Genomic DNA, 22,744 nt, shown 5'->3' with positions numbered 1-22,744 from the left:
TAAATGAGAAAAAAGTCCATATACTCCTCAAACTATCGCTCAATTATCAATGTCTTCATAAACTATTAATCGAGTCAAATAATATTTTAACGAACATATTGATAATTGGGTGATAGTTTGAGAAAGTTATATGAATTTTTCAGTACTAATAATAATGAGAAGCAAAGAGAAATACTAACGAGAGTAGATCCATCGTTTCCAAAATACGAGCTGCTCTCCACCCAGGAATGCAGAAGTCATAGAGGACAAAGCGTACAATGCGGAAGAACCTTGATAGTCTAGAGCAAGAGCCAAACGTGGACACCACTGAATTAAATCCAAAGCAATATCTATTGTGTCGTGCCAGCAACGTACAGAAAACATTGAACAAAAAGGGAATTATATTGCGAAGATTGCAAATGATCAAAAATAATGAACGAGAAATGAGTGTTTGTATGGTGTGATCCATGTACCGTCCTCCAATTTTACACAGATACCATAGATTCAATGATGATTTTGTAAAAAATGAAAGAATGAGATCGAGAAGGACCACAACATTCTATATAGCACATCTCATAATGAACGATGGATTGTTAAGACTTAGGCGAAGAGTTGGTTGTTACCTAAATTTCTGGTATATATAGCCTGGGTACAAAGTGTAGCCCCGTGGACGCCTTTTTCTGGTGTTAGATCATCCCGTGGAGTGAGAGAATAGAGATAGCGAGCCAATTCTATATGCCCATAGAAAATAGCCTTAACAACCGGAATTTGTTTATCCTGATTATCTATAATGCTGAGCAAGTTGCTGTTCTTTCTAGCCATGCACGCTGCCATCCTGTAGTTTCCAGCAACAGTTGTATTAAACAGAGCTGTGTTACCAAAGCTATTAAGTATTTCCATGTCTTGCTCCGACATTAAATCCACCAACTTCTCCACTATATCTTCATGCCCTCCATTAACAGCGACGTGAAGAGCCGTCTCGCCAAAAAGTGTGATTTGTGCCCTTGCTGCACCGGGATTGCCGTTTAGAAACTCCTCTGCAGTGTTCCAATCACCACTACGCACTGCCTTGTTTAAGGCCTCATGTCGAAGAACATGGTCAACGTTCCCATTGTTGTCGCTGCCTGCAATTAAATTTGTGTGGATATATATATATATATATATATATATATATATATATATATATATATAATATATATAATGCACAATCGACAAATTAAGTAACTAAATTGATGGTTGAATTGAAAAAATCAATAATTTACCGACTAACTTTTGGTTAGATAGTCTACTATACCCTGCACTACCAATAAGAATTGAGTGAACTAATTAATTATTGTCCAAAAATAATAAAATCATGTTGCTTACTACATATTGTTTCTTTATAAATAGAGACCCATCTAATATTATTTTATGGGCGAGGCTTAGGTGCAGTCTAACTAAACTACCGCAATCTACGGTAGTTTAGTTGGAAGGTTGAGATCTTCTATGGGGTTTTGAACCTCGAAACAGCAGTAGGTTCTCTTCCATTTAAAAAATAATAATAATAAAAAAAAAAAAAATTGACCCCGTTAACACCTATCCCATCCCCGTTAACTCTCTCTTCTTCCCCTCACCCAAATACATTCATCCCTGAGGAAGGAACTCCCTGCCCCTTAATTCTCTCTTCTTCCCCTCATCGAAATACATTCTTATGGGTAGAAAAACCAAAAATCAGACAAAATCGACGCTGGCCCTAAAATGTGGAACTTCCTGCCCAGTTAACTCTCTCTTCTTCCCCTCACTGAAATACATTCTTATGGGTAGAAAAACCAAAAATTAGACAAAATCGACGCCGGCCTTAAAACATGGGAAAACTTGAAGCTACTAAACCCAAAATCGATGCCGGCCCTCTGAGCGCTATGGGTAGATCCTCGATAGTATTCCCCTCTGGTGCGCTATGGGTAAGCCCTGAAATGACGGTGACCTCAAAATTTCCCCCTCTCTCATCTCTCTCTCTCTTAGCAAAACCATCAACAACTGTAAATCAAATCTTCCCCTCTTTTTCTCCTCTCTTGGCAAAATCCGAACCGACAAATCAGCATCTGGAAATCAGATTGGACCACAAAATGTATTTGGGTGAAACGAAGAAGAGAGAGTTAACGGGGATGGGATGGGAGTTAACGGGGTCAATTTTTTTTTTAAATGGAAGGAGGACCTACTGCCGTTTTGGGGTTCAAAACCCCTTTGGAAGACCTCAACCTTCCAACTAAACTACCGCAGATTGCAGTAGTTTAGTTGGACCGCACCTAAGCCTTGCCCGTTCAGCATGTATTCCTACAGCTTCAAGGCCTAGCTTGAGGTCTTGAGTAGCCTCATCAATCTAGCGTCCAATTAGTTGACCATGTGCTATATAAGTTCGCTAAATTAATGAACATGGCTCGTTTATGATATGTCATATATATGTTAATTGTATCTTTTACTAGGCAGTTTTACCTTAAATATAAGGATTAATAAATTTTTTAGTACCAAGGTTTTCACTTTTTTATTTTTTCTCACCTACGTTTTAATTTGTATCATAGATGATACTTGACTTATGCATAAATATTGGTTTAGTACCTTTGTCACCATTCCATCAATCAAACTAATATACTGACACGTGTTATAACAAAAACATATATGCCACATGTCCCAACAAAATTTTTTTAAAAAAAAAAATCATAAATCTAATTAAAAAAATCAGAAGTTATAAAAATAAAAAAAAATAAAAAGCGGGGGGTAAAGTCCACTTAACCCCCTCAAACTACCACCCTAATGACAATTTACCCTCCAAATTATCAATTACAACAATTTACTCCCAAACTACCAAAACAATGACAATGTACCCCCAATTTTTAAAAAATGACGAAATTACCCTTACTAAAATAAAAACAAAATACTAAAAATTAATTTTTTTTTTCTTCAAAATTTTAAGGGTATTTTTGTCTTATTGAAAATTTTATAGGGATAATTTCGTCATTTTGCTAGCATTGGGGGGTTCATTGTCATTGTTTTGGTAGTTTATGAGGTAAATTGTCGTAATTGATAGTTTGGGGGGTAGATTGTTATTGGGATGGTAGTTTGAGAGGGTTAAGTGGACTTTACCAAAAAAAAAAAAAAGACAAATATGGGTGGCCCAGCCACCCTATTTTGGCCACCGACCACCCCATTTTGGCCATTGAGGGTGGCTGAGCCACCCCAGGGCCGGAATGGAGTGGCCGAAATTGGTTCGGTTGATGGAATGTAACGAGGGTATTAAATTGGTCATTACCCATAAGTTAGGTACAATCTCGAATATAATTTGAAATCCATGTGAAGAAGAAGAAGAAGAAGAAAAAAAAAAAAAAAGTGAAAACCTAGGTACTAAATAAAAATAATTAAATTAAATTAAATTATCATTTAAAAAAAAAAAAAATGATGTTTGTGAAATGAGGTCTCTCCTAACAGAAGAGTGTCCTTGTGAAGGGCAACCACACGCCACCACTCTTCTTTTTACTTTTTAATTATATTGTTTATTTTATTTTGTTAAGTTTTTCAATTAGAAACGCAAATGCGACAGGACTTGTCAAACGCAAACTAAATTTCTCAATAGTGGTTTCACATGGTACATCGTAAATTCATTCAAAAATAAATTGATGAAGTAGATATTTTTAAACATAATTATCAAAGGGAAAATATATATAAACTTTTTAGGTCAACGCGTTTTTTTAAAAAACTCTTTGGGTATTTTTTTTTGGAAATAATGTCCCTGGGTAACTCGAAACTACTAGAAAACTCCCTACCATCAATTTTTGTTAACTACCGTTAGTCCACTCAAAACTCCCCGTTTTATTTGATTAAAATATTAATTTTTTATTAATTTAATTTTAAAAAATTAAATCTTAAAAAAATAAAAATAAAAAATAAAAAAAATTTGAAGAGTGACCAGGGTGGGCCACCCCAAGGGTGGTTTGGGAGCCACCCCAAACCCCCAATGGGGTGGCTCGCGGCCACCCCTTTCCAGCCATGGGGTGGCTTGAGCCACCCCAAACCACCTGGGGGTGGCCACAAGCCACCCTTCGAATTTTTTTTTTTTTAAATTTAATTTAATTTTTAAAAATTAAATTAATAAAAAATTAATATTTTAATAAGATAAAACAGGTGAGTTTTGAGTGGGCTAATGGCAATTAACAAAAATTGACGGTAGGGGTTTCTAGTAGTTTCAGTTATCGAAAATTTCCAAAAAAAAATACCCAAAAAGCTTTTAAAAAAAGTGCGTTGACCTAAGAAATTTATATATATTTTCCCATTATCAAAATTGAAAATTAGATGACTAAGTTGAAATCACAAGAAAGCATTATTTTCCCTGAATAATTTTGCTTTTTCCTTTAATCTTATTATACTTTTAGATCGAATAATGTTCGAGCATATGCACTATTTAGAGCGGGTGAGAGAGAGAGTACCTGAGTTGGGCAAGTTATATTCTTCTGCCAACTTATCCCAAGCAATTTTTGCGGAACTAATCTCAATAACCTTAGAAAATGTGTTTGGTCCGCATGAAATTTGGATAACATGTAAGGCCATGGAATTCTTCTTACTCCAAGCCTTAAAAGCAGCTTCATCATCTTCTTGTTTTGGAGGTTCGGTGGTTGCTTCAATTATTTCACAAAGGTCATGAGCCATCAAATAGGTTTTCACCCCAACACTCCATTCCTTATAATTATCTTTCTCAAGAACTTGAAGAACAACTGCACTCAAAAGCAACCTTTATTTGAGTATGCCTGTGCATTTTTTGTGCATTTTTCACACGCAAAGAGAGAGAGAGAGAGAGAGAGAGACCTGAGTTAGTATTCTTAGAGACGTTGTACTTTTCTGCCAAAATATTCCATGCACTTTTAGCCGAACTGGTCTCCCTAATCTCAGACAATGCGTCCGGCCCGCATGAAACCTGGAGCACATTTAAAGCCATGGAATTCTTCTTCCTCCATGCCTTGAAAGCAGCTTCATCATCTTCTTGCTTAGATTGTTCTTGTTTTTTCTTTTTTTTCTTTTTTGATGAATCTTGCTGAGGAGGTTGGGTGGTTGCTTCAACTACTTCCCAGAGATCTTGAGCCATCAAATAGGTTTTCACCCGAACACTCCAAGCCACATAATTATCTTTCTCAAGAACTTCAAGAACAGCTGTACTCGAGGCATCCTTTATTTCCATGTTTAATCTGTCAATGTAAAATAGAAGGAATATGGTTATGTACAGTAATAATAGCAATTCATTGATCGACTTTCCTAATCTCCTTGCAGACTATTAATTGTGTTATAATCATTTGTTACTTCTTATTTGTTTTCTGATTAATAAATATTTGTTCGGAAAACCTAAGGATCGAAATACACGATTACACAGAATATTGTGGGAAATTAAACCCATGGTTTTTATTTATTTATTTGTTTTTAAGTTCTTGTTTTATTTTTAGTACTACAAATTGTACTAAAAATTGTACACTTGTTGTTTGATCATGTTCAGGACCGATATATGTAGAGGCTTCGATGTCCATTTTGTCTTCATGGAATTTCGTGAAATAATGCTTGTGAACGAAAAGTAAGGATTGCTAACTCCTCCAATGGAAATATTCGGTAAGTCTTACTATAACATAGACCAAAACATTTGTCAATGCTCAAGTTTAATAATTGATAGCGATCAAACTCAATTTTTAGGCCGAAAAATATGTATACTTAATTATATACATGTATAAATATTTTAAGAAATTATTTAATCATAAATACGCAAATATTTTAACTATATATTTATGTTCAATTCTAATTGCCCTATGTGAGACAAAATTGTTTGATCGTAGGTTCCAACAATTGTTTGCCAAGTAACCCTGAAACTCACTTTCAAGACTCAGCACACTCCCCAACTCTAACTTCTACACTTTTTTCCCATCTATTTCATCTATCGGTCTTTCAACCTTAAAAATGAAAAGCGACCATGTTCTCAACCAAGTTAATTATAGAAGAAGGGTAAAATTATACTTTTATTTTTTATTTGGACTATTTTACCCTGTTCCTCTTTTTTTTTTCTTTTTTTTTTTACACTATTTCATAATATAATTAGGACTAATAAACTCATTAAATAGGAAGCATGGATTTTAATTACTTTCTTGTTACTCCAATGATGAACTTTTTTTTTTTTTTTTTCCAGCAAATAAGAAAAGGGTATATGAATCAAAAAACCGAAAAAGGTTTGGGCTCCCAACAACAAACCCAAAACAACAATACAATGCAAAAAATACAAACAAATAAGAAATGGGCCAAAAAATGGCCCGGTCCTCTGGATCTTGGTCAACAGACCAAGAAATGGCACCATCAAAGTCGTGTTTTAAGCAAGCCAAAGATCTAACTAGCTTTGAAACAACACCCTCCAAAAGGAGGTTGTTGAAGGAGAGGTACTGAATTACCATCTGGATCTGCTGTAGGGGAGAACTGATCTCCGATTGATTGATGAAGCAATCTCCACAAAAATATCAAACTAGAGTAGCTCATGGAGATAAATACCCACAAAAAAACAACGAAACACAACAAACAGAAATACAAGACACAAAGCAAAGCAAAATACAATAAAGAAAGCAAAAACCCCTCAGCAACATCAGCAATGGAGCGAGATTCTGGGCCGGCGAGTGTAAGCCACACACCGGAGCGTGAAGTACACAAGCCGGTGATGGAGACTGGAGGGCCAAAATCAAATGAGCAAAATACCACAAAACACCGGTAGGGGTGGAGCTAGGTGGGCGAAGGACAGAGCAGAGGAGCCACGCGTGGATGACAGCTGTCCACGCTCCGGAGCGTGTGTACCACGTGTCCGCGAGTGAGATCCACTCTCAGGCACGTGTGGCTCAGGCTCCCACGAGTGTTGGCCGGACAGAGGTGCAAATGGTTGCGTTGGGAAGCGAAGAGGCTATAGAGCATGGTGGTGAGGCACGTGTGAAAGGAGAAACCTCAACTCTTGAGCTAGCTTTTGGGTTGAGTTAGACCCAAGACCCATTTCTAATATGGTATCAGAGCCTAGCCCAAATGGTTGTGGCCCACCGTCACCCATTGTCGCAGGTGTTGGCTTGGATGTCCTCCCGCCACACGTGAGGAGGCGTGTTGGAAGTCCCACATTGCCTTGGAATTAAGAAGATTGGTCATTTATAAGGGTGAAGGGAAACTTCAACTCTTGAGCTAGCTTTTGGGTTGAGTTAGGCTCAAAACTCATTTCTAATATGATGGAGGAGCGAACTGATGTTGACAGATCGGGTTTTGAAGAAACCAAATCGAGAAACACCAGTTTGGGGGCCGTGGAGGCTGATGGATGGCAGGTGGAGGCTGGGCTCAGCCGATCTGTGGCGGAGATGGGACTGTGCTGAACGGTGATGGTGGAGGAGCAATGGGAGCTGCTGTGAAGGGGAAAAAATGATAGGAAACAAAAGAGAGAACAGGAGAAAACAAGAGAAAAAGAGAAGAAAATGAAGGAGATCAAGGGTGGAAGGGAGGAGGGAGGGAAAAAATTCCATCCCTCCTCCCTCAGGTAGCCAAACAAGGTGGAAGGAGAACCTCACAAGGAGGTGGAGAGAAAAGTGGACAATGATGATCTAATTAATAAACCGTATAAAGAGATCTACAATAAAACATGCATGCATGCTTCACATCTTTCTTGAGGAAACCTCACAACATACAAGTGTTATTTGATCAAATTAAAAGTTAAAACTTCATCGCATATTATATATTGATGCAAAGGGAAACATTAATGATGCATAAATGAAGCAGTGATTACTTACAGGTTTAGAGACGGACGCTTGTAGTTGTTAGTCCCACTCTGCAATACTGGTTCAGTTGCCACTAGAAAAACTTCAATATTTATAGAAACGGTGAGAGATAATGCTTCAGAATTACTTTTTCGTTATTAAGCGCAACTTGCTCATAATTATTCATCACGCTTACCAAAAAAAAAATATATCAATCCTCGGATGCCAGGCCTTGGTGGACGCAACAGCAACTAAATAAATTTTACTTTAACAAAGACTTTGTTTGGAACCAGGCGGATATGTGGTGTGAGGGGAAGAAATTTTTTATTTTTTGTTTTCTTGGAGAGATGGAAGAGTGTTTTTTAAAATTAGCATTTGGTTAAAATTTAATAATAATCAATTCTAAGATTAATGGTGATTTTAAAAGTTACATCATTTTTTGAGTGACACAAGAGTGACTTATATATAGCATTACTCATCGCCCATGCATAGACGAACTTAATATACTTCTCTTTTTCCTCCATTCAACTTTTTTAAAAAAAAAATTAGATTCACATGAGTAAAGACGTTATATAATCTCATAATAATATAAAGAGATAAATGAAAGAGAGAAAAACATTGTGTTTAAGGTCGTTGGGCCTATGACCTACTATATATATACATTTAAACCTTAGAGGAATGTTAAACATCTCAAATTTTTGTTTCAAAAGTTGATTCACAAATGATATGCCACAATCTCATGAGTTGATGACACATTTCCCAAAATAATAAATCTCTTGATATTGTAATACACATTTGGAAACCAACTTTTGGTATATGTAACACGTCTCTAAACCTTATATGCTACATCTTTCCTTCATATTTGATTTGACTACAATGCTTTGTTTATAGAGCTTTTACGAATATTTCAATAATTTTTAATACAAACTAAGTCCCTTCATTTACGATAATCAAATCATCTTCCTCGTATGGTACTCCAAAAATAACGACACTTGTTAGATTCCAAAACACCATCAACTGACTAAATTTTGGTCACCCACCATGTCGTTTTCCCTTACTGAATCTTAACCGTTCATTTCCTTGCCATCATTTTTCCTTATTCAATTTTGACCGTCCATCTCGAAATAAAAAATGTTGATAAGGTACCGACACTGTTTATAGGGAAGTACTCCCTCTTTATCAAAAGCAACTTGGTTATTACTTTTCAATAGAATAAGAGCAACTAGCGCGTTAAAAATGTTACATATAGCGTGGTAGAAGACATCGAATAAAATGATGTCTTCATTTCCCCATTTTTATTTATCTATTTAATTATGTGTTGATTTGCTCAAGGTGGCCTTTGTTGACTACTTTCCAAGCGAGACAGCATGCACGTGATCTTCCCCTCTTCTCCGCAAAAGAAATCATGTAAATAAAAGTTGGTTTTGAGTTTGGACGCATGCATTATTTTTAGAATCAATCAGAAAACTTTCATTCAAAATAATTAATAAGGAGACGTACAGATTGTTTTAATTAGGCCTGGCCTTAAACGTCCTTGGGCGTTTAAGGCCTGAACTATCCGTATAGCATCTCCGTCTAAAATGACTACTTATCTTTTCATATTGTATCCCAATCAACATCTCCTATACCCCATTGAAGCCTTGCTTTGAGGAGATATTAAGTTGACCATATGCTTTGCCAAGCAAATGAGGGTCTATTACTCCACCTTGCATCCAAAAATGTTCAACTCGATCGGATAATACTTGGCTTTAAAAATTCTTAGTGATGAATAGCCTCCAACATTATTGTTTCATAAGCAAAGCCTTGTTAAATCTCCCTAAGGTTCCGTTTGTTTCTACCTCAAACCTTTTTTTCTCTATCAAGTCTTTGATTCTTCTTGAAGCTATTTTATGTTTTTCATTGAGTTAGATCTTTCATCTGCTTGTAAGGCCTTTAATTTGTAGGGCCTTGTTAAATCTCCCTAAGGTGGCCTTTGTTGACTACTTTCCAATCGAGACAGCATGCACGTGATCTTCCCCATCTTCTCCTCAAAAGAAATCATGTAAATAAAAGTTGGTTTTGAGTTTGCACGCTTTACTTTTAGGATCAATCAGAAAAGTTTCATTCAAAATAATTAAGTAGACGTACAGATTGTTTTGATAGTACATATCACAAATACAACTTTGAAAATCCTTCGTCCAAACGTAATCAGACGGCTAGCTTTGCTACATTATGAGCTCTAAAGTTTGCTTCTCTTCTCCTTTGATTTCTCTCTTGGAAATTTCATAAGGAAACTCTAAATGAAAAATAAAATCTTTAGAAACAAATCTTGCTTTCAGAAAATGATCTTTACTTTTAACATAAATTTTACTTTCCGCAACAATTCTTTTCTCCTTTTTGGGATCAAGACCTCTGTAAGATATTTTATAAATTCAAACTTTTCTTTTCAAAATAACATCTCAATAAAGAACGCAATTCCTGTAGTAGAATATGAAATATAATTCAACATTCCTATATCGGCCTGCACATCTGACTTTTTTTATTTTTACCTGAGCGTGACCATAGTTGCACTTACTCACTGGGAGCCACATAGGAGAAACTGCAAGCACTCCCTCAAGTCTGACTGATCTATAGCTTGACTCAGACCCACCAAAGCATCAATGAAAATCCAATGCGACTAATACTAATCAAGTATATGTTGCGGAGTTTCAAACCCTCGCTCTAATACAAGCCTTCACTACTTGCTATTTCCTTAAGTTATTGAACCACAACCCTTAATGGTGCCTATGCATCTGACTTGTTATAAAGGTGCACTCTTTAAAAAAAATTCTCTAAATAACTTGATACCATCCATCTCACAATATTGGTGAGATACCTACTATGGGTGAATTAATCACCTGCTAACAGCTTACTGCACTAACCGCTAACCCTTTTTGAATGTGGCTAGAGAAAAATCGCTAACCGCATATTTATATATATATGGTACATGAAACGACATCGTTTTGTATTTATATATATATATATATATATAAATGTATAAAAATCCACAAACGATGTCGTATATAGTAGGGTATTATCGTATTACCATATAAACGTCTTTTTTTTTCTTTTTCTTTTTTCATTTTTCAACTTAAAAAAAAAAAAAAAATCATTTAAAAAGCAGTTCGTGATTATTAGGGTTATTAACTACTAACTACCGGTTAGCTGAGGTAGTTAGCCAATTTTACTAACCGTCTAGACATTTACGATTAGCGGTTATAGACTAAAACCACTAATCGTAACCACATTTTCAGTTTTTAGCACAAAAAACTATGTTTTAAATTTTCTAAGTGTCTACAAAAATTGAATACTGGTAAAATACCACCGTAGGGCCAGCTACGTCCTGATTTTTATCACTTTGGATGCTTTCTTTTTAAATAAATAAAATGCTAGAAGTGTATATAGTAAAGAAAGACCAAAGTTGACATAGACCTAAACTTGGATGAGGACTTAAGAGCAAGACTTTGTTAAGTTAAAGTAAACAAATGCCCATTCACGCTATCATTAATTGAGCAGAACAATTAGAAGGAGCCACCAAGTGATAAGGCTAGAAGTAATATGGTCCCAAAAAAACAAAAAATGGTTAGTGGGTATTTGTACCGTAATGTGCAACAGTTTATGATATGGGGAATGTGCAAGACTTTTTTTTTCTAAACCCTTTTTTTTTTTTTTTTCTAAACCAAATGTGCAAAACTTTATTATATATATATATATATATAAGCCTGGATGGTTTTGTCAACCGAAAGTTAATGTTAATTATTTATGACATTGTTTTAGTGTAGTAGTTTTTTATAAAAAAAAAAAAACAAATATATATATATATATTCTTAAATTCCTACTGCGTTTGTCAAGGTAAAATTTATTGAAGCAGCAAAGGTATTGTATGGTTCACACCCCCAATTTCATCCACGTAGAAAGCCTACTGCGTTTGTCAAGGTAAAATTTATTGAAGCAGCAAAGGTATTGTATGGTTCACACCCCCAATTTCACCCACGTAGAAAGGGAGTTGGGTGTGACAAATATTATATACATTATCAAAGTATAACCAAAAAGTTATAAAATTAAAAAATAAAGGGTAACAACATCTAATGCATTGCATGTTATTAAATGATAATAGGTCTGAATAAAGAAACACAAAATGCATAACATAAGCCAAAGCCGGCTGAAAATTCTTAATTTAAATTCATCAGTCATCCGTCCAACAAAAAGAAAACAATGATACTGTTGGTGTAGTTATTTTTGATATTTTTCTTATTTTCGTTTTTACCAAAAATATAGTTAAATATTGTCCTACATCAAATAAATTCTATGTGAATAGTGCACAAAACCCATCTTTTGTGCCCATCATTCATAACCTGACACATCAGCATGAAACATAATTTAAAAAAAAAAATGCAACCACACCAAATTATACCAAATATGAGAGAAAATTAAAAAATTAATTAATTTGTTTAAAAACAAAAAACAAAAATTAAAGGAGTGGTTGGCTGGCCAACCCCTCCCCCACTAGGGGTGGCTGCCAACAAAAATTAGTTGTCTTTTTTTTTTTTTAAGTGTAAGCTTAGTATAATAGGCTGAGGTGTCACCTCCTTAATGGTGGCACAAAAGTCACCATGACCACACAGAAAATACACTCATATATAATATAGTGGACTGTGGAGTGATTCCCTCGGGTGGGTGGTAATGGCCAGTGGGGTTGCTTGACGACCCAGCCTTTCTAGTGCTAGGGTGAATCATGGGAGAACGTGAGGGTGGGGGTGGGTTACCCACCATCATCCACATAATGGATTTTTCCTCACCTGGCCGGGGGGTATTGGGCATAGCGTTGTTGAGTCATTTTCTTTAAAAATTTATTTGCCCTCACCAATTCTAATGAATTAATATGTATTGGGTTATACCAAGAGAGAGACTCAGTGAGTTTCGTGGCATTTTACAAGTATCCTTGATGTAAGTGGACCTTATATATAGCATACAAATATCCTTTTTTTTCTTTTGTTCTTTTTTTCAAGTGGAACTCCCTTTTCCTATATATATATATATATATATGGTTTGAGAGTATTTTGAAATAATTTTTTTTTAAAGAGCTTTAGGAAAAGGGAGTTTCACATGAAAAAAAAAAAAAAAAAAAAAAAAAAAAAAAAATTTGTATGCTATATATATTCTAAGCCATACATGAAAGAAGGGGAAGGGAGCAAGACGGGGAGGGGAGCAAAGCAGGAAGACAGAGAGTCAAAAAGAAATTACAAGGGATCAGAACAAGGCAAAAGACCAAAAGTATTGTGAGAAGCAGTCAATTTTGAAAACCTTTTCTTTTTTTTAAAGAGATGATTGATGTCAATAATTTGTTCATATTTTTTTCATATTCTTTTGCAAATTCAAGAGATCAATCATTAAATTTTTTAGGGTCCACATAAGTCCACCAATTTAATAATTAATTTGTAAGATATGATAGAAATATGTGCAAAATATTACATTGACATATATGTATGGTTGATTTGTAAGATGATATGAGAAAAATATGTACAAAATATTGATTCAAATTATTTCTCTTTTTGACAAAAAGTTCTAATAAACATGAAAAGCACACCAACTATTTGTCACTTTTGAAAACCAAATCGGCTTTTCCATAAAGTGGTAAGCCACGTTGACCAGATTAGTATTTAACCCTAATTAGTTAATTACCATCAAATATTACAATTTTACTTAGCAATTAAGCTAGGGCTTTAGCAGCCAAATACCTCTTGAATAACACTGGTTTGTGACTCTTACAACCTTTTGTTTAATCTTCCTGGGTTGTCTAAAGGCAATCTCTTGAGCACTCTCCCCTACTTTCTTCATTTCAACCTTTACAATGTGGTGATCAGAAGTTCCTTTTGATGAAATCACAGAGTATGAACCTGGAACATACTTGTACGATGAATCTGATGATGCCAATATGTAATCCACTCGGGTTCCATACTTGCATGTCCCCTGAACATCTGTTCTACCAACAATCCACAATCACGAAAAATTCTTTCAAAAAAAAAAAAAGAATATCAACAGAGGTTTTTTTAAAAAAAAAAAAATTAGTTGAAGGAACAGTCTATAACGTTGTCATGTTTTCTAATAGCACGTGAAAAGTACATATTTTTTAATAGAATTTTTTCCAACTCTTTTAACGCTACGACAAAAATATGTGCTTTTAACGTGCCAAAAGAAACCGAGACAAAGGTCACTTACTTTGGCCTTTGGCAAGGATGACCACCGGCTCACATTCCCCTGCAAAGTCCTTTGCATCTTTATAGCCTTTCCCCTTCAAAAACTTCATCCCCTCTACCTTTGGCGTAGGCTTTCCTATCTTCTCATAATACTGCTTTACATATTATATTGGATTAGTATCACACGACAATGACACGCTGCAACTTATGTAGATTGTCTTAGAACATAAGACATTTAATGTAGCAATGTGTTACCTTGACAATGTCTGTCCATCTCTCTGATGAGTAATCTGATACATCGAGAGAATTAAGACCCCCTGCCAGTATGTGGGGGCGATCAGTTGATTGAATTATTGCGTTCATCTGCTTAATCCTCCAATTCTCATCCAAATGATCAAGTTGGGTGCAGTAGAAGTCAACTTCTCCAGTCCATGGCACTTCAATTGTCACCTTTAGTAAGTTCCTGAATTCAACATTATACATAAAAGAGTTAAGAGGGTTCACAGCTATTGTGCCAACGACTTTCCAGTTATAAATTACTAGTTTTTTGTTTCAACGTAAAATGGTTTTTGAAAAATGTTTTTCTTATTTTTTTGTGTTTGGCACGATAAAAAATTGTGGTCAAACCAAAAACATTTTCGTTTGACTTAGAAAATCTTCTTTAATTTCATCAAATAGTTTTTCTATTTTAAAACTATAAACCATTTCCGAGTTTGAGCTTCTTCTTCTTGCACGAACTCTTTATCGAAGTTCATTCTCCACCATTGTCGAAAGTCGCAGTCACCGCCGGAAGTTGCTGAAATCCGCAGCCGGAGTTTACCGGAATCCACCACTTATATATGGAGGTTGTCGTCTTCACTGATTTTTCATACAAGTCAAATGCCAAAAAAATATTTTCATAGGAAGATCATATTTTGATATTACAAGACTGTCTTGGCAATACCCTTGTTTCTCAGATATGCCAATAGCTTTAGGACAACTTTTAGATTCATGATTTTTATGGCTTTCTGTTCTAGGAAAACCAAGTACAGCATGTCATAATTATAATAAAAAGAGTAATAATAATATAACTAGGCTGATTATGCTTCCAAATAAAGTCAGTCTGCAGAAGGAAAAATACCTGAAATCATCATCATTTGCAATCTTCTGGACTTTCCACCTCTTAATTGGCCATTTTGAGAGGACAGCATTACCATATTCTGGTGCCCAGCTCTCAGCAAAGACATATTTCATCCCCAAGGCAGCTGCCAAATCAGATAGAGGCCCCATGCCTTTCCCCTCCTCTGCCTTCACATCTTGCAAGGCCAATATATCAGCATCCACCTCTCTGAGTACTTCCAGGATGGTTCTGCCGCTTCCCAAGTAATCATCACTTTGACTGATAATCATACTAGAAGGAAAGCACACAGGAGACCTCACTGGAACCCCACTTCTATGGACTTTTCTAGAAGTCATGTTTGATGATTCCTCTTCCTCATCATCTTCCATAGAACTAAGCAGCTTAGTGTTTGCCAATGAGATCTCATTATCAGGAAGATTGATGGAAACCTTTAACTTCAATCTTGCAAGTGCCTTTTGCCTAGAGACATTGTCAGGACTACTCAGTGTTGTGCGTATGGGAGATTGCTTCAATATACTCCTGGGACGAGTATTCATATAATCTTCCTCTTCATGATTAACAGTAGCTCGTTTTTCAGCCTTTGGAACAGCAGGTGCCAGGGAAAACATGGCGACGTTGAATGTGGCAGCGCAAATCGGCCTTTCGGAATGACCCAATTGGCCATTTACACGAATTGTAGATTTATTGATGCCCGGTTTCCGTTGAGGCTGAAGTTTAGAGTTCAATTTTCCAAGCCTCTTGATGATAACTTTTGGCCGGGGGCGCTTCCATATCAGCCGGCGGATCCTCGAGCAGAAGCGCCTGAATTTCCTTCTAAAGAGGCTTAACAAGTAAGATGATTGGTCATTGCAAAAATTCTCAGGCACCATTATTGGTTTAATAATGAAGGTCTAGCAGTCCATCACTCTAATAACTTGAGACCAAGGGAAGTCATGTGAAAACATAAAGGATAGAGTTAGCATGAAATACTATGTTCTTGGTGAAAAAGCCAAATGTTGGTGGAGAGAGAAAAACGAAATGGACAAAGAAAGATTCCAACTGCTCCAAGTGATGTGGTCGTTGAAAATGGCTTGTGTTGTTGAGCTTCTTTTTCTAACACAGCCAACTACCACCATCAATATCAGTGAAACCATATAGGACAATAGTTCTGAAAGCAATCTCAGACAATTACGGGCAGTGGTTAGCGGTCTGAAGAAAATTTTTAAAGAGATTAGATAAAGTATTAAGGCGTGAGTTCGACTCTCCGCAATAGAGAATCAGTCACACAAACTTGATTACTATTATCTATCTTGGTAAAGTGATCACAGTTGATCGTCTACTTTTGACCTTTTTAGTTAGAAAAAAATAAACACCTAAGACAAAAAAAATGTAGCTTTAATGAACCTTTCTGAAGTAGGTCTAATAGAATCCTAAAACATTTCATTACAACTTTGACGAAAAGAATACTCTTCCATATATAGTTCTTTAAATGTTTGACTGCCTCCTCTGTTTTGGTAAGTTGATAGATATTTGGTGTCATCTGGTGAGTTGGTTGCAGACTTTGACTTTAATTGCCGTCGTCAGGAAAGTAATGACATCTCAGAGTTGATTTTTGGGTCTCAGCATAAAGCTAACTTTTCCATCGGCTTGGATGCTTGTGCATGTAACGTAAAATAAGTCAACAGGTAGGTGGAGAGAGAGAGAGAAGAGGATTGAATAATCAAATAATTTCTCACAATTATCAGAAAGAAAATGAAAAGAATAATATGATCCTTACTAATGCAATTACATAGAGAGATGATCCAAGCCAAATTGATCAAAGCTCATTTAATATCTTCTCAGTCACTCATGGGAATTGCATCAAATTCTCACCATAACTTGCAACACATCCCTTTTGTCAAGAAGCTTCTCTCAATCGGTTAACTTACAACAACAATTTTCTCTAGTAATGGGCGTCTCAAGGCACTGCTTATGTACGAGCTGTTTGTTTCTCTTCACAACACTCGAGCCAATGCAGACCCACAACCCACTGTTCTCAACGCTTTATGATGCAAATCATATCAAATAGTTATCTCCCTTCAATCAATCAATCAATCATTGCCAAACAGGGCATCCAGAAGGTTAGAGGATGAGTTAGAGGATGAATTGCTACTTCCGCTCTCATCAAAGAAACCATTAGAAGCATTTTCCCTCCTAGATTTGCGCTCTTCAATTATGGCATCAGCTGTTTCTGAACAGTAATTTCGTCTCATCTGTCTTTCAGGTCTCTCAGCCACAACAAACTTGCTCCCATCACGGCTTCTCTCGGGGAAGCCTGCCCAAACTGAAGATAACCACCAGTGAGAAGTTGGTCAAGTTCTACAATAATGATATACTAAGTTTTTTTGTTTTCAATCAAAAGTAAATGAGACTGAAATCGATGTCTCAAGAACACTTGTATGCGGTGCAAATTGGCTCCACTTGATTGAAATGTGATGCCCTCCTCTCTAGGGCGGAACTAGAATTTCAGGTTTGAGGGGACAAAACTAAAAAAAAAAATACTTGGGGGGGAGCGGTTAAAAGTTTATTTTTTTTAGAAGAATTTGTATAGATTTTTTTTAAAAAAATATATATATATTATGAGAATAGCCCCCAAGCTCTATCGTGGCTCCGCACCTGCTCATTTGAATGCAAAGTAATTTGTCTCTTCCTTTTTTACATGAGATAAGATTCAATTCTCTACTTAAATTTACCTGTAAATAATATATGGTAATTCATGTCAACAACACCTTCTACCCTGTAATTACGGGAGAGGAGGTGCCATTTGAGTTAAAGCTCATTGGTTATCTATGATGCTTATACAATGAACTGCATGCAAGTAGAAACCCTAAAAGGTGCAACTTATTCAATAAGCACTTCGATGATGTTCAAGCAAATTACCTCCAAAATGATGCAATACAATAGAAGCCGCTACTGTAACATTCAGCGAAGCAGTACCACATCCATACTGTGGGATATAAACAAAAAAATCGCATATCTCACATTCTTTAGCAGAAAGGCCGGTTCCCTACAAAGTAAAGACAAAGCATCAAATAACATACCCTAACAATAGGTCTACCCAAACGATCACAAACTACATTGCAGTTTCTTCTTCTGCTGAGCTTTAGTGCAATATAGAAAAATGGCAACGCAACCCTCAGTGGCACTTCTAACTTATCACCAAGTTGGTACCGTGGGTAACTGATTGAATACACAAGCCCAACCCAAACTTATAAGGTTTTAATTTGATTCATCCAAATATTCAAAAGGAAAGCTTCTATCCACTATATTACATATATCAACTCTAATGTGATGCTAAAAACCTACAGCGATAAACTATCAAGTGTTTTGCAGCAAAAGAAAGATATCAAGGAATTAATGCACAGATTGCAAACAGATGTTGTAAAATTATCCTCACCTCAACAACATGATTACTAAACAATTGAATTGACTCAGCACATTGTCATTGAAATAATAAAGCATACGATTCAGGAATTCATACTTGAATGGAAATTCCATCAAGAAACAGAAAATTAATTGAAAATCTCCCAAATTCCTAAATTACCAGTAGAACAAGAAAATTCATACTAACACGTATAACTATCAAAACCCCAAATATGGGTGCTCAAATAGAAGTAGTTCGATCAGTATGCATGAATTATAGTAATGTCATACCTCGTTTCCGAGTAGAAAAGCGGTGCTTTTCTTGAAAGGATGCTGATTGACAGCCATAGCAGTGTCCGTGATCTCCACCCCACAAATATCACAATCTTTATCCTGAAACAGAAGCACCGAGTTAACGCATTTGCATTCCAGACCCAAAAGAACCAAAACAAAGGCTTTTTAAATAGGACCCCACAATATCACAATCATTCTTCTGAAACACAAAACCCCAGTTAAAGATTTTACATTCCAAACCGAAAAGAACCGACTTTTTAATCTAAGAACCCAAAGATATCACAATCTTTCTCGTGAAACACAGACACCCAGTTCAAGATTTTACATTCCAAACCCAAAAGAACCAAAACAAAAGACATTTTGGAATTAATCGGACCTTGAGGAATAGGCGAGCGTCAGAGAGGGAGTGGAAGTGGCGGAAGCGGAGGTGGGAGGTGGAACCGTGGCTTCCAAAGGTGTTTAAATCCCGGCGGCCGACTAATATCAGTTCGGAGACGCCGAAGGCCGTGGCGCTCCGGGCCAGTGTGCCCACGTTGTGCCGTTTCGCTATGTTGTGCACCACCACGTAGCACTCAACGGTCATTTTTCTTGGTAGAATGATCCAGCAGTAACTTTGTGAGAGTGAAGGAGAAAGCTGAGAGTTGTAGGGTTTTTTTTTTTATTATGCTTTTGACGCTCTATGGAGTCGGGAAGAGAGAGTTCAGGTCTGGCCGCCCACCATGACCCAACTGGGGAGGGCAAGTCTTACGTTTGTGCCGTCGAACAAAGGTCGACTTAATATATTTATTATAATGAAATTAACGAAAATTATATATCTTGCGTCGAGAATGTCGAACTCGACGCAATACGATTACTCTTTACCAAGACGCCTTCTTTGTTCTGTTGTAGTGCTGTATTACAAAGTCGATACAAAAATTAGGATCTGGCTTAATTTCAAATCTTTTATAAATAAATAAATAGAGAGAAAGGGAAATTCAATTTAGATTATTGAAAAAACAATAGCATCAATTTTGTAATTTGTTTTTACCGCACTTTTTAAGCCCAAATCCTAAAAATTACTGCCCAAGACGAGTTGTGAAAGTGTAAAGTAATTTAAGAAACCCTAGCCTTGAAAAATATAATTTGCATTTTCTTATTCACATGATGGATAAGAATTCATGTTATTAAGTTGCCCGAATTTCTAACTAAAGAGGTTGCCAAGTCCTACTTACCTCCCAAACAACTTACGATGCAGAATTCACTTGTCTAGATAAACTTGACAACCACTTCTGTTAAAAATTCAGATGGCGTAATAATTGGAATCCCAATCACCATTTAAAAAATATAAAAGAAAGCCTCAAAGCTTTTAAAGGTATTGCTTTACACTTAATGATATGTTTAATGCAATTTCTTTCTTATTTTGTTTTAATTATCTTGTCGATGCGGTGGAGAGTAAAAATTTGAGTAAATTTGGTCATATAATGGATGGTACGAAAGTGATTATGTGTCATTTGAAGTCTTGGAGAATTGATCATGTGAAGACTCAAAGACGCAAATTCAGCCGCTCATATTAGCTATTGAGTGTGTCATAGATAAAATTTGGGTTAAAAAAAATTCTCAACTGCATCTATGATATTGTAAACAGCGAGCAAGTGGCCCCAGTTTCATCATTGTTTTATCAATGTTAAAAAAAAAAATGTCTTGTAAAGCATATTGATTGAGATAATCTTTTCATATACCAAGATAATGCTTACATATTTACTGTAAGATTAATAAAATTGACTTCTTTTGCTTTCCTATGTTTTATTGTGTGGAGAAGGCAAAAAGAAAACACTAATAATTTCAAACTCGGAACAAAAATTTATATATATTTTCGTCCCTCTCCCCTTTCTTCACTCTTCTCATTTACAAACCAACCATATCATTTTTCCAACCTACAAAAGACAAATTGTTTCTTTCATTAATAATCTAAAGAAAGCAATCTTACATATTTAGTGGATTTACAGGAGACCCAAATATTACATGTACATGCTACAGAGCAGCAAAACCATCTATATCTAACTTGTACCAAATCACGAGTTGTTTACAGTTACATATTTATTTTAAGAATACTAAACAGAAGATATTATTTAATTCACAGAGCTTTTTTTCCTTTGAATCATCTATTCTGATCCTCTCTTCCCCATAGGAGGATTTGTCCCCTCTTTTTCACTTATATAATGTTCATATAACATTCCTTTTTTCTTTGCCTTCTTATTGTACACCAATGTAATTATTGTGAGTTCCTGTAAATGAGATATGTATATACACTGCAGTTACTGCACACAGTCAAGTCATGTGTTGAAGTAGTTTACCCTCTCAAACGGCAACTTGAGCAGCTGCAAGCCTAGCAATTGGAACCCTGTAGATAAAATACAAATCAGGATTTTTTATTTTTTGGTATTGTGAAAGCAGTATAGAAAATTTCAAATTAAGTGCCATGTCAAGCCAACCTGAATGGAGAACATGAAACATAGTCCAGTCCAGCCTCTGCAAAGAAGGCAACGGAAGAAGGTTCCCCACCATGCTCTCCACATATTCCAACCTGTTTGTCAACATCATATTCTTAAGTCTAGAAAAATAAACAATAGACAAAACTATATGCTTCTCCATGACAATAAGCTGCTAGCACAGCTGTTTGCATGGGATATTCAAAGGATTTGAGAATTGATATCAGGTTCAATTGATGATAGATGATAGATGATAGGGCACCACAGAAACATTTCATCTTTCTGCAGTGACGATGGATGCTGCAAGATGCAGCCCCATCATCCTTGACAGGTTGACATACCATCTTAAAATGGATGAAGTCAAATCCTCTGGCAACTCCAAAGTAGTCATAAACGGCTAATTGAAGCTATGCATTGCTTTGCATGGTTGCATAAACATGATTGGAGCATTATTTTTGCCACAATCATGACATAATATCTTTCTCAGATAAACCCAAACATCCTATCAGCACTCCATAGAACATTTGTACATACTTCAACTTCAACGGCACAAGCAGCTCATAATACAAGGTTACCATATACCTTTAAGCTAGGCCTAGCTGCACGACCCCTTTCAGTGGCAATCTTGATGAGCTGACCGACACCTCTTTGATCAAGAACCTGCGAGCAACAAAATTGGACTATTGAGTGTCAGGAAATCAGTTACAATTTTTCTCCATTCCCTTAAATAGGGAAACTTTTGTTTCTATAAGTATAAGCTATCTTCTAATGAACCCCAAGGAAGCATGAAAATAAGATAACCTCAAACGGATCATTTTGCAGAATGCCTTGGGCTAGGTAAATAGGGAGAAACTTGCCAACATCATCTCTACTGTAACCAAAGGTCATCTGTGTAAGATCATTGGTCCCAAAGGAGAAGAACTCTGCTTCCTTTGCAATCTATAAGCAATGATTAAAGGATGCAGGGCATTAATAAGCAATAATGAATGCTACATTCAAAGTTGTACACAACCAAGAGAGAGAGAAGAGAGGGGGGGGAGGGGGAAGATGGCTTCAAAATATAAAGAGTATTCATAAAACATGGAAGGAACAATTCAACTTGCCATACCTCATCTGCAACCAGAGCAGCTCTAGGGATTTCAATCATTGTCCCCACCTTATAGCTCAAGGAGGAACCCATCTCAGATAACACCTTCTTTGCAACACTTCGTATTAGACTCACTTGATGTCCTAGTTCCTGCCATGAAAGATGTCATTTTTTTTCTCAGAAGATGGAATTTTTCGGGTTTTTATCCCTTAAAAATATAAAAAGTCGGATCAATTTTGACGTTATGACTATGAGATCAATTTTTGGTAGAGAAGCATATCTAGAAATGCATGAAGTTTAATCACACAGACTCAGTTTTCTTGTTTCAAGTGACATACAGATATTCTACAAAGAAAAAGAAATAAAAAGACAAAATAGACTTTGGAATAAGCAATGTACATAGAGTAGCATCTTTCCCTCACTGTAGG

General features: G+C 36.1%; 4 protein-coding genes across 6 annotated transcripts; all 4 read right to left on the bottom strand.

Annotated features, from left to right (window-relative positions):
- Positions 1–579: 579 nt before the first annotated feature.
- Positions 580–5,182, bottom strand: LOC132180633 (uncharacterized). The gene is made up of 4 exons (XM_059593557.1): positions 5,069–5,182; positions 4,813–4,921; positions 4,437–4,721; positions 580–1,103 (listed from the first exon to the last, which is right to left on the bottom strand). Exons 1-4 carry the CDS (start codon positions 5,180–5,182, stop codon positions 580–582), a joined length of 1,032 nt encoding a protein of 343 aa, XP_059449540.1.
- Positions 5,183–13,345: 8,163 nt separating this feature from the next.
- On the bottom strand, positions 13,346–15,990 carry LOC132167272 (uncharacterized). Of its 3 annotated transcripts, none has more exons than XM_059578185.1 (4): positions 15,087–15,990; positions 14,222–14,429; positions 13,989–14,118; positions 13,346–13,747 (listed from the first exon to the last, which is right to left on the bottom strand). In XM_059578185.1, exons 1-4 carry the CDS (start codon positions 15,953–15,955, stop codon positions 13,485–13,487), a joined length of 1,470 nt encoding a protein of 489 aa, XP_059434168.1. In that variant the 5' UTR covers positions 15,956–15,990; the 3' UTR covers positions 13,346–13,484. The 3 variants fall into 3 exon arrangements, with proteins under 3 accessions (XP_059434168.1, XP_059434169.1, XP_059434170.1); XM_059578186.1 differs by having other exon boundaries at positions 13,567–13,752; XM_059578187.1 differs by having other exon boundaries at positions 13,698–13,781.
- A 794-nt stretch (positions 15,991–16,784) lies between these two features.
- LOC132161795 (uncharacterized) lies at positions 16,785–19,499 on the bottom strand. The gene is made up of 4 exons (XM_059571991.1): positions 19,138–19,499; positions 18,759–18,860; positions 17,985–18,111; positions 16,785–17,388 (listed from the first exon to the last, which is right to left on the bottom strand). Exons 1-4 carry the CDS (start codon positions 19,342–19,344, stop codon positions 17,156–17,158), a joined length of 669 nt encoding a protein of 222 aa, XP_059427974.1. The 5' UTR covers positions 19,345–19,499; the 3' UTR covers positions 16,785–17,155.
- Positions 19,500–20,588: 1,089 nt separating this feature from the next.
- On the bottom strand, positions 20,589–22,594 carry LOC132179347 (pyruvate, phosphate dikinase, chloroplastic-like). Its single transcript, XM_059592053.1, has 6 exons — positions 22,338–22,594; positions 22,031–22,168; positions 21,812–21,889; positions 21,233–21,324; positions 21,095–21,141; positions 20,589–20,674 (listed from the first exon to the last, which is right to left on the bottom strand). The coding sequence occupies exons 1-5, from the start codon at positions 22,407–22,409 to the stop codon at positions 21,099–21,101; spliced, it is 423 nt and encodes a 140-aa protein (XP_059448036.1). The 5' UTR covers positions 22,410–22,594; the 3' UTR covers positions 20,589–20,674; positions 21,095–21,098.
- Between the last annotated feature and the right edge of the window lie 150 nt (positions 22,595–22,744).

Source organism: Corylus avellana, chromosome ca1 (assembly GCF_901000735.1).
Source record: "Corylus avellana chromosome ca1, CavTom2PMs-1.0".
NCBI classification, from domain to species: Eukaryota; Viridiplantae; Streptophyta; class Magnoliopsida; order Fagales; family Betulaceae; genus Corylus; species Corylus avellana.
Note: the sequence above shows the minus strand (reverse complement) of the source record. Positions and strands in the feature narration are given on the sequence as shown.